A 15,235-nucleotide genomic window follows, 5' to 3' on the forward strand; every position below is an offset into this window, starting at 1 on the left:
GCCGGGGCGCCGGGCTCCCCTGGCTCCTCGCGCCGCAGCTCTGCGAGCCGGGCCCCCGCGGCCGGCGCCTCCCACCGCCGCCCCCGCCCTCCTCGCGGACGCCCGCACTCTCCCTCCGGGGTCTCGGGCGCCGCCCTCCCGCTCCGGAGCGCGCGTCCGCACCGCGCCGCCTCCCGCGGACCGAGAGGGCGAGGCGGGGCACGCGGCCGGGAGCCGCCGGGCTGCGGTGCGGACAGGGGGCCCTTCCCGGGCCTGCCCACCTGCCGTCTGCCGCCAGCCCGCTCGGCCAGACGCTGCGGGAGCTGCCGCCGCAGCCTCGCCGTCCCGGGGCCCCAGACAGTTCTCAAAACAAACAAAACAAAAAAGCCCCACCTCTTCTCACTTTCCGGAACCCCCCTTCCCCAAAACACACACCAAAGAACGACAGCGATCACCACAAATGAAATTGTGTAACAAAACTTGAGCAAATCAGCACACAGGCACTTGCATTTCTAGTACGTTTTTCTCTTAGAAGTTGCACACCTGTGATCCCATTTTCCTTTCCTAAGCGTCTTCAAGGGTGAGAGGAGGTGGTGGCTATTAACCTCAAGACTCTGCAAACATGGGTCGCAGACAAATGAAATGACTTGCTAGGGGAGCAGACCTGGGGCCAGATCCCAGGCGCTTTACCAGTTTACCAGATGAGACTCGAAATTCAGCCCCTTTGGTGTCTTGAGGGAGGATGGAAAGATTAAATTTCCCTCAGATTAAACAGCAGAGATTTCCCTGGACCAGAGATCACTGAGGAAGGTGGCTGGAGAGACCACTGAGGAGCCCCATCATCTTCAGATGGTGAAAGCATCTCAGAGAGCAACCTGCTCTGTCGGGATGGAACACAGGTAGAAGCCACAGCTGTGCCCGGAACCCAGGATGTCTACCCATAAGGAGAAGGGAATCAATGAGGCCTAGGTCTGATTCCCACCAGATTCCCACCAGATCCCAGGGTACAGACAGAGGCAGAATGACCTGGGAGAAAGAAAATTGAGCAGTACGTAGAAGGAGAGAAAGAGAAGAGGGCGATGAGAGGTGGGGGGGAGGGGTTCAGCCCCTGACCCCAAGGCAGGCCCCTCCTTGCTGCCCCAGCCTGGCAGAGGGCCAGGAGGGAGGGGAATGAGAAGCGCAGTATAAGCCTCTGAGATTTATTGGCTGCTGCTTCTGAATATGGCCATCCTGCTGTGGCCTCTGGGGGGCATTTGCCGATGTAATCAGCCCAGAAAGAGAGTCATTCCAGCTGGGGTGTAAATCACCCTTCACAAAGCTCGGAGAGAGACATGTGGCCCTAGATAAGGCAGGAGAATGATGTGGCCTCTGTGCCCTTCCCTCCCTTCTCCTGCCCAGGGGGAGCCGGTTCCTGAGCTGTAATGCACTTTAAATGGAGTTTGTGCTTTGTTCTAATCTATATCTGCCCTGCTGGGTTTACAGGAGAGCTGTGAAAGTGAACATCTGGCTACTCAGCGTTTGTACAGGGCCTGTTTTCCCCCAACTCCACCCTACCAAGCCCTCCCGTCCATTAAGGCCAGGAAACCTGTAGCTGGGAAACTGAGGGCCCCACTCTGGCTACAGTTTCAAAAAGGAATTTATAAAGCAAAATGTAACAATTTTAGGTGCAAAGGGCTGAGACCCACAGACCAATAAAGATATGAGGTGCAGTTGAGCAAGGTGACATGTGCCTGTAGTCTGAGCTACTTGGGAGGCTGAGGCAGGAGGATCCCTTGAGCCCAGGAGTTCAAGGCTGCAGTGAGCAATGATGGCACCTGTGAACAGCCACTGCACTCCAGCGTGGGCCACACAGAGAGATCCTATCTCAAAAAAAAAAAAAAAAGAAAGAAAGAAAGAAAGAAAAGAAAAAGAAAGCAAAAGAGATGTGGGGTGGTCAAAAGGTATCACCTCTGCCCTCTCCCTCTTCCAGCAACCAAGATAGATCAAGTCTGGAGTAAAAGGGGTGTTGGGAAAGGGCATTTGCTCAGAGCGCTTATTCAAAGTGTCTGTGCAGTGCTATCCCCGTGGAATGGACCAAGAATGTAAGAACAGGCTCAAGCTGCTGGGCTGGGAGCAATGCCCAATTCCACCTGTAAGAGGCCAGCCTTTTTGTGAGAGAAAAACGAAGTGCCTGGAGTATATTTCTGTCTGGGTACTGGGGTGGAAAGCCTGACATCACTGGGCCTTTAATGAGAATTGGTAACCAAGGCTAGGGGAGGGTTGAGGAAGCCTCTGCAAATAAATATGACTCCAAGACTAATATTGACAGCCCTCTAGCACACCCTCTCCCCACCAACCATGTTCTCTGAGACTGCCAACACCTGCTAGATAAGCAGCATTGCCGTTGGGAACCTTGTGGATAATGACAAATGAGCCAGTCCTTTCTACAGAGATGATGTTATTCAGCCATCATTCAATTCAATAATGTCTTTTGAGACTGATAATAGGCCCAGCTTTGTGCTAGGTGCAAAATGATTAAGACACAAACTCCACCTTGTGGGGGACCTTACAATCCACTAATTGGGGCACAAAGGTCCAAAGTCTCTGTACCTTACTCCACTTCCATTTGTAATCTTGGTTTTTCCTCTTATGGTCAGGCTATATGGAATCTGCCTTCTCTCAAGTCCTCTCCCCCTGTTGAGCTTTAACTCCTGCTGCTCTCCTAATCTAGATGTTAGCAGTATAATGAATAGTTAAGACCACAAGCTTTACAGACTGCTTGGGTTCAAATGCCATTTCCAACATTTGCTGGGTGACCTTGGGCAAGTCACTTAATTTTTCTGTGCTTCCATTTCTTCATCTGTAAAATTAAGGATAATAGTATCTACTTCATATAACAGTTGTGAGAATAAAGCAGGATACATGGGGTAAAAGGTTTAACGTTATGCCTGGCACATAGCAAGCACTGAATAATATTACCCCCGGTGGCCTACAGGTGTTATTCTGTGAACTTGGCCAGCCCCCACCACCGACCTGCTGATTTGGGACTGGAAGCTGAGTATTTCTTCCTTTTGCTGGATATACTAGGAGGCCAGAGTGCTTGTAGGGATGGGAACAGAGAGAACCATTTTCTGCCCTATCAGTTTCTTTTCTTTTCTTTTTTTTTTTTTCTTTAGAAACAGAGTCTTGCTCTGTTGCCCATGCTGGAGTACAGCGATGTGATCATAGCTCACTATAGCCTCGAACTCCTAAGCTCAAGGGATCCTCCCACCTCAGCCTTCTGAGTAGCTGCGACGACCAACATGCACCACCACGCCTGGCTGCTGTCAGTTTCTTGAAGGCAGGAATTGTGTCATATCGGAATACCTGTTGTACTTAGAATTAATAACTCCAGAAGTATATGTCTAAAGGAATTGGTGTTTCCTGAACATACGCCCAAACTGAATGGGAGAGAATCCCCCCATGCCTCCCACTTTATACTCCTGATAAGGAAAGGGAAATACTCCTCCCTTCTTTACGGCGGAGGTCAGCCAGGTCCTGGGCTGAGATTGACAACCAGAAGCAGTTCTTAGATCAAAGGATTCCCGTTTGTTATCACTTGGTTTCATGATGGACAAATACCAGTCAGTGCAAGGGCACCAGTGCAGCGTGAACCCCCTACCCAGCCTCACGGTGAGGACTCTGGGCTGGGGTCTTAGTGTCTGCCTGTAGCCTCATCTCCCAAGCCCAAGCAACCCTCAAGGCCCCAAATTCTCAAGAACCTGCAATCGAGGCTCTTACAGATTTAATACCCAATACAGTGCCAATCCTAGAGAGGCACACTGTCCGTTGATGAAGATTTGGTGATAGCAAAATCCATAAAGAGAGTCTGGACCCATACTGTCTTGGTTCAAATCCCAGTTCCACCATTTATTAGCTGTGTGATCTTAAACAAGTTACTTAATCCCTCTGTTCCTTAATTTATTTATCTGCATAAAGAAATGCACATAATAATGAGTGCTTGTCTCAGGGTTGTTGCAAAAATTAAATTAGTTTACATAGATGAGTTTAGGAAAATCTTGTATGCATTAAGCACCTGAAAAGTGTTAGCTACTGTTATTATTCTTTTTTTTTTTTTTATTTTTTTGTTTTTGAGACAGAGTCTCGCTTTGTTGCCCGGGCTAGAGTGAGTGCCGTGGCGTCAGCCTAGCTCACAGCAACCTCAAACTCCTGGGCTTAAGCAATCCTACTGCCTCAGCCTCCCGAGTAGCTGGGACTACAGGCATGTGCCACCATGCCCGGCTAATTTTTTATATATATATTTTAGTTGGCCAGATAATTTCTTTCTATTTTTTTTTTTTAGTAGAGACAGGGTCTCACTCTTGCTCAGGCTGGTCTCGAACTCCTGACCTTGAGCGATCCACCTGCCTCGGCCTCCCAGAGTGCTAGGATTACAGGCGTGAGCCACCGCGCCCGGCCTACTGTTATTATTCTTGAAAATTTTATGAATTAAATCACATGGTCCCTATACAGTGGAGGATATTACAAGAAATCATATGGGAAAATGTTGCCTTTTGGGCAAATACAATTTTTCACAAAGTAGATAACTAACTAAGCCTAGTTTGTTTTGCAACTCAGAATGTCCACTTAATTAAGATTACTGACGTGGACACAGGCACATCAGTCTCTTCTCAGGTTGGGGCTTGGTTCTACTTTTGGGGGGAAAATTATCAGAAAATGATCTATTAGGGTAGGCAGTGAGTCAGGGACCCCTCCTCACACCTGGAAGAGGAGATGCTTCAAGCAGTTTCCTCCTCAGGGTACTAGGCATTCCTGAGTAGAGGGGGACCAGGAGGTTGGGGGTACATGTGTGGGTGGGACGGAGGAACAGTATCCTTCCCTCAGTCATCTCCACCTAACGTAGCAGCAGCTTCTCTCTCCATATTCCCCCAAGCCCTTCTGAGCTTTGAGCTCAAGGACATAGGGAGAAGGCCAGGGAGGTAGCTTCCCTCTAGACAGACAGGCAGGCGCTAGGAACGGAGGCTGCAGGCTTCAGCTGGCTGGCTTGGAGAATACAGCAGTGCCCTCTGCTGTGAGGCACGCACGCGGCACTCCAGGGCAAAAGCACGTGCAAACCCTGCAGGAAAAAAAAAATCAGTCCAGCTACTCAGGCACATGTGTGGGCTGCCCTATGGCTACAACCCTCCTCTTCCACTCGCTTTAAAAAAGCCTCCCTGCTCCAGAATCTGGGAAGATGTTATTTTTCTCTCTATTCTATCTCAGCCTAGGCTTCAGAGGACTTTGTCCTTTTCTAGTCCTGGGCTGTCAGTAAGTACCACTCTGTTAATGCCAGAGAATGACAATATTCAGTCAATTCCACTGCCACCCAAGGCCAAGTAGGGCTGTACCTCCCTGAAGAAAAACGCCTACTCATCTAAAAGAGCTCTAAGAAAGAAAAGCCTGGGATATTGCTAAAGAATGCAGTTTAAAAGGTCTTCCTGGCTCGGGCGGTGGCTCACATCTCTAATCCTAGCTCTCTGGGAAGTCAAGGCAGGAGGATCGCTTGAGGTCAGGACTTGGAGACTAGCTCGAGCAAGAGCGAGACTCCCGTCTCTACTAAAAATAGAAAAAAAAAAAGTTACCTAGAAAAAATTAGCCGGGCATGGTGGTGAGTGCCTGTAGTCCCAGCTACTCAGGAGGCTGAGGCAGGAGGATCCCTTGAACCCAGGAGTTTGAGGTTGCTGTGAGCTAGGCTGACACTCTGACTCAAAAAATAAATAAATAAAATAAAAAATAAAAGGTCTTCCTGAAGTCTATCAGATCTTGCTTTGTACTTTTGTCTTTTATTTCTATCTTCCTGTATCACAAACCTCTACTTCCAACCATCCTGAATCCTAAACTTATCTTTGTGAATGTGAAAGGGAGTGGAGAAAAGAGTTCGGGAAATGGAGAAGTCAAAACCCCACTGAGGCTATAGACAAGGAACATTTAGAGCCCAACTCAGATCTGTCATCTGCCTTAAAGAATGCCGATCATCGTATGTAACCTGCAATTCTATATCCCCCATAACAATAAGATGAAATAGAAAAAAAAATACAACTAAAAAAAAAAAAAGAATGCCAATCATCTTGGTTTTCTGAGCCTAGATACCACGTGGTGATCAGTCTGGGGTGTACTTTTAGATAACTCATACCAGGGAATGGTCTAGAAGAGTAAAGCCTAGGATATTGCTGAAGAATACTGTTTGGAAGGTTTTCCTTAATTCTAGAGTAGTGGTTCTCAGCCTTAGCTAGCATGCATCAGAATCGACTGAAAAGGTCTTTCAAAAACCCAGATTTCTGAGCCCTAACCTCAGAGGTTCTAATTTAGTAGGTCTGGGGTAGGGCCTGGAAATCTGCATTTCAAACAAGTTCAGATGATGCTGACGGTCCAGGGTCCACACTTTGACAACTACTGGTTTAGAGAAAAGCACCTTGGCCTCAGCCATGAATAAAGACAGCTACACCTTTATGTCTGAAGGAGTTTAATTTGGTGATCACCTGCTTATACAGATCTAGGAGCAGGTTGGGCTCACAATCACACCTCTCATTTTGCAGTGCTTATTTTCCCATTTTAAAAAAGGGAGAGGGAGAAGCAAAGGAAAATACAGAGAAAGAAGTGGGCAACTCTCTTGCATAGCCAGAAGCCCAGGGACAGAAACAGCTGGCTGGCTTGTGAGAAGACATGAGTAGTTGGGAAGAGGAACACAAATCTCGATGCTCCCTGAAGCAACACAAATCTCGATGCAAATCCAGGCTACAGCCTTACAAAGCCAGCTCCAAGACTCAGCCACCACCCAGGGTTCAGCTCTCCTGAAACCTAACCAATCCCCAGGAATGGAATTTCAATAGTTCGGTAGCCTGTTGCAGGTATCTTTTTAACAATCCAGGGTTTAGCCTGGATTGGGTTTAGCCATCCAGAAGAGGCCCTGTTTCTGCTCAGAATTTCCGTAGTGTCTTTAAGTGACTCCTTAGCAGCCAGTGGCTGCTGTCATCACTGGCTCTCGCCCTTCACCAGGAGGGCAATTTGCTCCCGCAGCTGCCGCTCCCCTTCCCGCACTTTGTTCTGGCTTCGACACCTCAGCAGCTCAGCCTTGTGGTCCTGGTGATGCATAGGGCAGTAACTCTGTGGTTCACATAGCACCTGAAAGGTAGGGGACAGAGTAAGGGATTCTCTAGACCTTGAACTCTGCCCAGTAAGTATAACAGAGACGCCACTGCTGGTAGTGGCTAAAAAAGAGCAGCAGGGTTTCCTCTCGGAGCGCTTCGCAGGCTCTGCAAGTTGCACGCTAAGTTGGCTCCCCCACAAGTCTAGGCTCCCCCCTTTGCCCCCCCTTTACCATATATTCTGGAAAGAAGTGTCTGTAGCCTCCTTTAAGGATATACAGCTCTGGGTAGTGCAGTGCAGGATACTTGTTCAGCGCCCTGTCCTCTTCTCGCAGAGAGCGGCACCTTTAGAGAAAACCCAGAGACCAGCGGGGTGGAAAGAAGAAAGCTGGGATCCCAGGGATTCCCAATCCCTTTTCCTTTATTGCTCCAAACTTTTGAATTATAGAAACACCTTCCTTCAACCTCCCCAACGTTCTTCAGACTTAGTGGAGAGCATTCTCTCAGTCAGTGTCTGTCTGAACTGGTCTGGGAGTCCAGCTCAAGATCCATTTCCATCACCCGCCCTACCCAGCCCCTGTAGACTCACATGCGGGGACCCCTCTCTGAGGAGAATTCACAGTGGAACACGACGATTATTCTCTTCTGGGGGTCCGCAGGGACAATGGGCTTCTTCAGAAAGAAGTTATACAGTTCTTCCTGACTATACAAGTTTAAGGCTCCCTGTAGAAGAGGATTTTTAACAAACATTTCCTCAGAGCTTGTAGATAGCGCCAATACTTAGAAATGACTGGAATACCAACCTGGTACATTTGGGCCAGAAAAGCTAGAATATAAACACTTTCTGGGCAGGGACCTAAGTTCATCTCTATATCTACCCCTAGGGCCTGGTATAGAGCGAGGTATGTAGTATTGTTCTATGAACAATGACTGTTCATAGAACTGAACCACCAGAAGTATAGGGGTCGTCCACGAGCGGTAAGTATTTCAAAGTGCTTTTAGTCTTTGGATTAATATTTTTATTTCTAGGTAGGAACCCTTGGCTCCTACAGAAAAGAGGCAGATTGGCCTAGGAGGGAAAGGGGAAGTAAGTTGCTCAACATATACAGAATTAAAACAGGAATGTGGACTTCAGCTTTGATGTGCTCCAAACGTATAATCTCTGCCTTGGTTCTAGTGTTCACAGGACCCTTTGTCCATAGACTTTTCTAAATAAAAAGCTATCTCCAGCCCCTTCCCCCTACGAATGTCTACAATACAATCTCACCTGGATGTGTCCACCCAGGTACTCATATGGATAGCGGCAATCGATGATATAAAACTTCTCAATCAGATCCTGGAACTTCCCCAACAGTAAGGCAGCCACCTGCACAGAAACAATGATTGAACAGCTTGCTCACTGCCACTCTGAGAGAGAAAGTCAATGATACAGTTCCTCATGTGCACGTTCCCATTAGTCACCCCAGATTCTGCTGTCTGCCAGCCTCCAAAGTCATCCTATATTTGAAATGTGGCAATGGTTCACCCCCACCCCACAAAAAAGGATGAAACAGGAAGTAGCCTTTTTAGAGAACAAAAATAGCTGCTATTGCTGGGACACCAAGGAAGACCATATTCAGGCTACACATCTGGGGGCAGGCATCGCTGGAATCAGCCTCTCAGGAGACATCCTAGGGCTTCGGCAGTGGCAGAGATAGCAGCTAGAGATCTTGATTTTGTAGGAAGAGATGGGAAACAGTTCCCCACTTGCCATTATAAAGGAAGAAAGCAAGTTTTTCAGAAAAGGATATGGAAGGAAAAGGTTGGCCGGGTGTGGTGGCTCATGCCTATAATCCTAGCACTCTGGGAGGCCAAGGCGGGAGGATCGCTCGAGGTCAGGAGTTCAAGACCAGCCTGAGCAAGAGCAAGGCCCTGTCTCTACTAAAAAAAATAGAAAGAAATTAGCCAGACAACTAAAAAATATATAGAAAAAATTAGCTAGGCATGGTGGTGCATGCCTGTGGCCCCAGCTGCTCGGGAGGCTGAGGCAGAAGGATTGCTTAAGTCCAGGAGTTTGAGGTTGTTGTGAGCAAGGCTGACACCACGGCACTCTAGCCTGGGCAACAGAGCGAGACTCTGTCTAAAAAAACAAGAAAAGAAAAGAAAAGAAAAGGAAAGGAAAGGTAAGGTTGATACCTGAAAGGCGAAACTTAAACTAAGTGTAGGAGTGTAAGTTGGTAGTTGGTTCAGTCTTTCTGGAGGGAACTTTGTATATACGTATAAAAATAAATGCAATTACACTTCGACTTAGCAATTTCTTTTCTAACATCTTAAGTAAACAGAAAAGTACACAAAGATGTAGGCACAATGCTATTCATCTTAGCATTATTTTAGGTTATAAAAATATCAGAAGCTGGGTGCAGTGGCTCACACCTATAATTCTAGTACTTTGGGAGGCTGAGATGGGTGGATCACTTGAGGCCAGGAGTTCAAGAATAGCCTGAGCAAAGTGGCAAGAACCTTCTCTACAAAAAATAGAAAAATCAGCCAAGCTGGTGGCATGTGCCTGTAGTCCCATCTACTCAGAGGGCTGTTTGAGCCCAGGAGTGTGAGGTTGCAGTGAGCTATGATGGTGCCACTGCACTCTAGCCCGGGCAACAGAGTAAGACCCTGTCTCAAAAAGAAAAAGAAATCATTTAAATATTCACTAACAGGGTTTGGGAAAATAAATTATACATGTCAGTAGAATAGAATATCATATAGCCAGTAAAATGATAATATAGATATCTAGATATATTATTATTGGTATAAAAAGATGTTTATACTGTCTTAGTAAGCTAATCACAACACTACATGTTTATCATGAACTCATTTTTTTTGAGACAGGGCATCACTCTATCGCCTGGGCTAGAGTACAGTGGTGTCATCATAGCTCACTGCAACCTCAAAGTCCTGGGCTCAAGCGATCCTCCCATCTCAGCATCCAGAGTAGCTGGAACTACAGGTGCATGCCACCATGCCCACCTAATTTTTCTTAGTTTTTGTAGAGATGGGGTCTTACTATGTTGCTCAGGCTAGACTTGAACTCCTTGGCTCAAGCAACCCTTCTGCCTTGGCCTCCCAAAGTGCTGGGATTATAGACATGAGCCACCACGCTCAGCCAAAAGAGTCTTTTAATACAGCTTTAATTGAATAAGGAGCCTATGTGAGTGAACACAGTGAAAGAAATACAAATGGAAGTGAGGATTTTAGGGACAGAACAGACCAGATGGCAGCTTATGTAACCAGTTACCATCTCCAGAAATCTGCTTACTGTTTCTGGGTTGACATACTTCAGATCTTGGTGTCTCCCTGACACGGTTGGCAGTGCACACACCTAGAAATATACAAAAGCTGAAATAGCAGCAAGTATTCCACGCCCAAGTTTGAGATCAAGACTCATACATTGTCCTTCTTTCCAAATGACTCTTAAAGCCCAAGAGGCCTTCAAAAATCAATGGTCTCTATAATGTGCTTATGCAGCAATTCCATTTCTAAGAATCGATCCTAAGGAACCAATCAAGGACATGCACAGAGTTTTACATTTCCCTACAAGATGTCCATCTCAGTATTGTTCACAAGGAAAAAGTGTAAAACTAAACATCCTATAAGAAGGGATTTACCTAGAAATTATGAGCAGCCCTGAAATGAAATAATGTGTAGCTATTAAAAACAATGAAATGATGAAGTATAACTGCTTATTGACATTAAAAGATGCTCCTGATATAGTATTAAATTGGGGGAAAAACCCCAACAGATCACAAAATAGTATAAACATTTTTGTGGAAAAACAAAAAATGCACTTGGATGTGTGTATGTGTTTGTGAACACACATAGAAAAAAGTCTTTGAGAATATATACCAAGCAATAATTACTCCCGCTGATAAGGTTTGGGATAAATTCCTTCATTTTCTACCTTTTCTGTAATGACCAATATTATTTATACAATTTAAAAAAATATTTTTAAAAGGAAAAAAAGGTAAAAAGTCTCATACTTTCCTCACTGACTAGATTTTCCCACAGTGAATGAAGAATACTTGCTCAATGGAAAGGCTTAGGGCCTAGAGCACTTTCAGGTTATCAAAGAGTACCTGGTAAGGATACATAATTATACCTAGTGTCCTCTGCAAACAGAGAAGAAAAGAATCAGATCCGAAATGACTCACTGAAATATAGGATGGTTATAACGAAACTCACCTTGGAGAAATCACCAGTCAGATCCCCCTGCTTAGAATCTTCCTCCAGCATCTGAGGGATATTAATGTCACAGAGAGAGGCTGTCTTCCTTAGGCCTAAACCCTGCAAATGACAAGATTCCTACCCATCCCCGGTTCTCATGTTAAAGGTTTAAAAACTGGGGGTTGGGGGGCTAGGGGTTCATTAACAATATACAGACCCTTTAATCTAATAATACCACTTGTTCCTCTAAGGAAATAAAGATATACACAAAGATTTTTCTGTAAGGATGGATATCCCAGCAGGTTTATAAGAGCATTATTACTAGTAAATGTTGGATAATAGGGTCTTAGTTAAACAAATCATATCTCACACATTATAGATTACTATTATACAACACAAAGTACACTGTAGATTAATTATACTGACATAGAAATAAGTTCATGATATCACTAAGTAGGTTAAAAAACAAGAACTTTGTAATACTACTTTAATAAAAGAAAAAAATATATATTTGCATAGAAAAATGTCTGGAAGAATATGAATTGTTAATAGTAATTATTCAGTCCTCTGGGATTACGGGTATTTACATTGGCTTCTTTTTGCTTATTTGCATTTTCTATTCTTCTATAATATCATATATTGATTTCATAAAATAGCCAAAGATATTTAGAATTTTTTTAAAGGAAGGGTACAGGATGAGGGCTAAGTTTTTCAGAGTCACTTTCCATCAAACCAATCTGTTATAAGATGCTGTTTCTGTCAGACTGCATGGAAAACAGCACTAACTATCCATACCAATCCAAGTTCCCTTGTATTCTCTCAGATCTTTAAAAAGAGGATTGGAGCTGGGCATGGTGGTTCACTCCTGCAATCCTAGCACTCTGGGAGGCTGAGGAGGGAGGATTGCTTGAGGCCAGGAGTTCAAGACCAGCCTCAAGACCCCATCTCTACTAAAAATAGTAAAAATTAGCTGGGCATGGTGGCGAGTGCCTGTAGTGCCAGATACTTGGGAGGCTGAGGCAGGAGGATTGCTTGAGCCTAGGAGTTTGAGGTTGCTGTGAGCAAGGCTGACGCCACAGCACTCTAGCCCAGGTGACAAGAGTGAGACCCTGTCTCAAAAAAAGAAAAAATAAAAAAAAAGGATTGGGAAGACAGTATGATGATATTACTTCTGGAAGTATAACACAGATATTTATTGTTAAATGTTTTCCATATTGATGCAGATATAGAAAAGACAAACAGATGGAAAGAACAAAGAGATAAAAGTAAAAATAAGAGGAAGAAGACAAAAAAGGCATACTAAAGCATCCTCATACCAGAAAAGCAGAGAAGACATGAGATAGAAGATAAGCACTCACCTTAAACACTTCTTACCTTCCTGAGCTCTCTGTGGCCAGAACAATATTTCTTTTTTACTTTATCTGGTATTGGGTTGTCCTTGAATTTTACCACCTGCTTTAGTCTTGCCCTGTTCAAATTCTCTGGCATCGAAGGGGAGCGATAGAGGCAGCTTCTGTTCACCGATGCCTGTTTGGGGATATCAAACCTCTCAGTTCTTACTCCTCAAAGTGTGTCTGCAAACCAGCAGCATCAATGTCTCCTGGGAGGCTTGTTTGAAACACAGAATTCCAGATATTAGGCCACACCTCAGACCTACTGTATTAAAATCTGCATTTTAACAAGATAGGTAATTTCTCAAGTTTGAGAAGACCTAGATAAGCAACCCATCCTCTGGTTCTCATTAACATCTTTCTACTTGGACTGGATGACATTCCATCCCCCTCAGCTATTTTAACTATAAAAGCCAAATTCTGCAGCGATTGTCTTAGGTGCAACTATTCTTGTGGAAGAAATCAAATTAAGTGCAGTTCCTCCAGTCATGTGATAAAAACCAAACCTAAGTCTAGTTTCTCTTTGGGATCTTAGGACATTGACAATCATGATTTAAGGACCCTAACAAACCTAAAGATGAAAAGCCAAAAAAGTTAGCCAGGTAAAAAAAAATACCAAGCAGCATATATATGTGTCACTTTTTTGGTACCAGTTTCTTTAAGGGAGGAGAAAAATATCATTCAGGCTTCTTATAAAAGAGTTATTAATGGGAAAGAAAAAGGCATGATTGGGGTGTTATATCCAGAGACAGGGGGATCTATTAAAAGACTTCTGATAACAACTTCCAGGTAATCCAAGAGTCTATATCCTCTGTTCCCAGCTACCTTGGGACTTCTACCTGTGGCCTAGATAATAGGCAAAAGCTCCTTTTCTAAACACTCACCTCACTACCTGTTATGGATTGATTTAGGAGGGGGCTAGACAATAAGAGCCGTAACTGGAAGACAGGTTGATGATAAATGGTCCCTGGGAGAAGAAAATAAGAACATCGATATTTTAAAATCTTTACAATAACTATGGCTATTATGCTGTTACACCCATGGTCCTGTCTAAGGAAAACTCTCTTGCTCATGATACCAGCTGATGGTACAGTCCGTATTTTACATACCAGTATTCTCAACCTTTCCCCTTGGACTCCTGCCAACCATCCCTATGTCCCCTCATCCACCCTACCCCCCAGCCACTGATGACTGGAACATACTGTTGATTGAACACACCTATTTAAGTGGTCTAGAGTAAGGAAAATAATTTGGGCCAATCAGGTTCCCTCTCCTGTAGACTAACTTGGAAAATGGAGAAATAATCAGGCAGCAGCAGGAGCCAAAGCTTAAAAGGAAGAAGTGAAGAGATATAGTCAAGGCCATGAGGCCAATGATGGAGGGATGGAAAAACCAAAGGTAGAGCAGGAGAAAAGATGTGATGAGGGGCTGGGGAGCTGGTGGCCCAGTCTCCGTGACAGAGTTGCCTTCACACTACTTCAATTTTTCCTTGAGAAGAAGGCAGGGGAAAGCCAGATCAGAATTTCAAAAAGAGCCTCTCTAGAATACACCATAATTATTAAGCTAAGGATTCATTTTAATAAGAGTTTGGAATTAATTAGCTAATGAAATATACCTACTTTTTTTTAGCATTGTATCTAAGAAATCCTTGCCTAAACTAAGGTCACAAAATTTTTCTCCTGTTTTCTTCAGGTGTTTTATAGTGTAGCTTGAAGTTTTAGGCCGGGTATGGTGGCTCATGCCTGTAATCCCAGCACTTTGTGAGGCTGAGGCAAGAGGATCGCTTGAGGTCAGGAGTTGAAGACCCGCCTGGGCAACATAGTGAGACCCCCCCATCTCTAAAAAATATTAAAAATTAGCCAAGTAAAGTGGTGTGTGCCTTTGTTCCTAGCTACTTGGGAGGCTGAGGCAGGAGGACAGCTTGAGCCCAGGAGTTTGAAGTTATAGTGAGCTATGATTGGGCCACTGCACTCCAGCTTGGGCAACAGAGCAAGACCCTGTCTCTAAAAAATAAATAAATACAGTTTTACATTTAGAGCTATGATCCTTTTGTGCTAACTTTTGTATATGATGTGAGGTATGGGTTGAAGTATTTTAATTTTTTAACATATGGATTTCCAATTGCACTAGCACAATATGTTGAAAAGACTATATGTCCTCCATTTAACTGCCTTTGTATCTTGGTTGAATTATCAATTGACCATATGTGCATGGGTCTTTTTATTTTATTTATTTATTTTTTTGAGACAGAGTCTCACTCTGTTGCCCGGGCTAGAGTGAGTGCCGTGGCGTCAGCCTAGCTCACAGCAACCTCAAACTCCTGGGCTTAAGCGATCCTACTGCCTCAGCCTCCCGAATAGCTGGGACTACAGGCATGCGCCACCATGCCCGGCTAATTTTTTTGTATATATATATTTTAGTTGTCCATATAATTTCTTTCTATTTTTAGTAGAGACGGGGTCTCACTCTTGCTCAGGCTGGTCTCGAACTCCTGACCTTGAGCGATCCACCCGCCTCGGCCTCCCAGAGTGCTAGGATTACAGGCGTGAGCCACCGCGCCCGGCC

General features: G+C 44.8%; 1 protein-coding gene across 6 annotated transcripts in view; it reads right to left on the reverse strand.

Moving 5' to 3' along the window:
* Positions 1–6,469: 6,469 nt before the first annotated feature.
* CDC25C (cell division cycle 25C) overlaps positions 6,470–15,235 on the reverse strand; it is a 31,756-nt gene continuing 22,990 nt past the window's right edge. For 3 of the 6 annotated variants that reach the window (XM_069483693.1, XM_069483690.1, XM_069483689.1), the window contains exons 8-14: positions 12,654–12,806; positions 11,298–11,399; positions 10,375–10,437; positions 8,350–8,448; positions 7,672–7,805; positions 7,316–7,427; positions 6,470–7,119 (exon numbers count right to left, since the gene is read on the reverse strand). In XM_069483693.1, coding sequence (XP_069339794.1) covers positions 6,970–7,119; positions 7,316–7,427; positions 7,672–7,805; positions 8,350–8,448; positions 10,375–10,437; positions 11,298–11,399; positions 12,654–12,806 — 813 coding nt within the window. In that variant the 3' untranslated portion in view covers positions 6,470–6,969. The remainder of the gene's footprint in view (positions 7,120–7,315; positions 7,428–7,671; positions 7,806–8,349; positions 8,449–10,374; positions 10,438–11,297; positions 11,400–12,653; positions 12,807–15,235) is intronic. The other 3 variants (XM_069483688.1, XM_069483691.1, XM_069483694.1) reach the window with 3 other exon arrangements.

The sequence above is a fragment of the Eulemur rufifrons genome, chromosome 10 (genome assembly GCF_041146395.1).
Source record: "Eulemur rufifrons isolate Redbay chromosome 10, OSU_ERuf_1, whole genome shotgun sequence".
Lineage (NCBI taxonomy): Eukaryota > Metazoa > Chordata > Mammalia > Primates > Lemuridae > Eulemur > Eulemur rufifrons.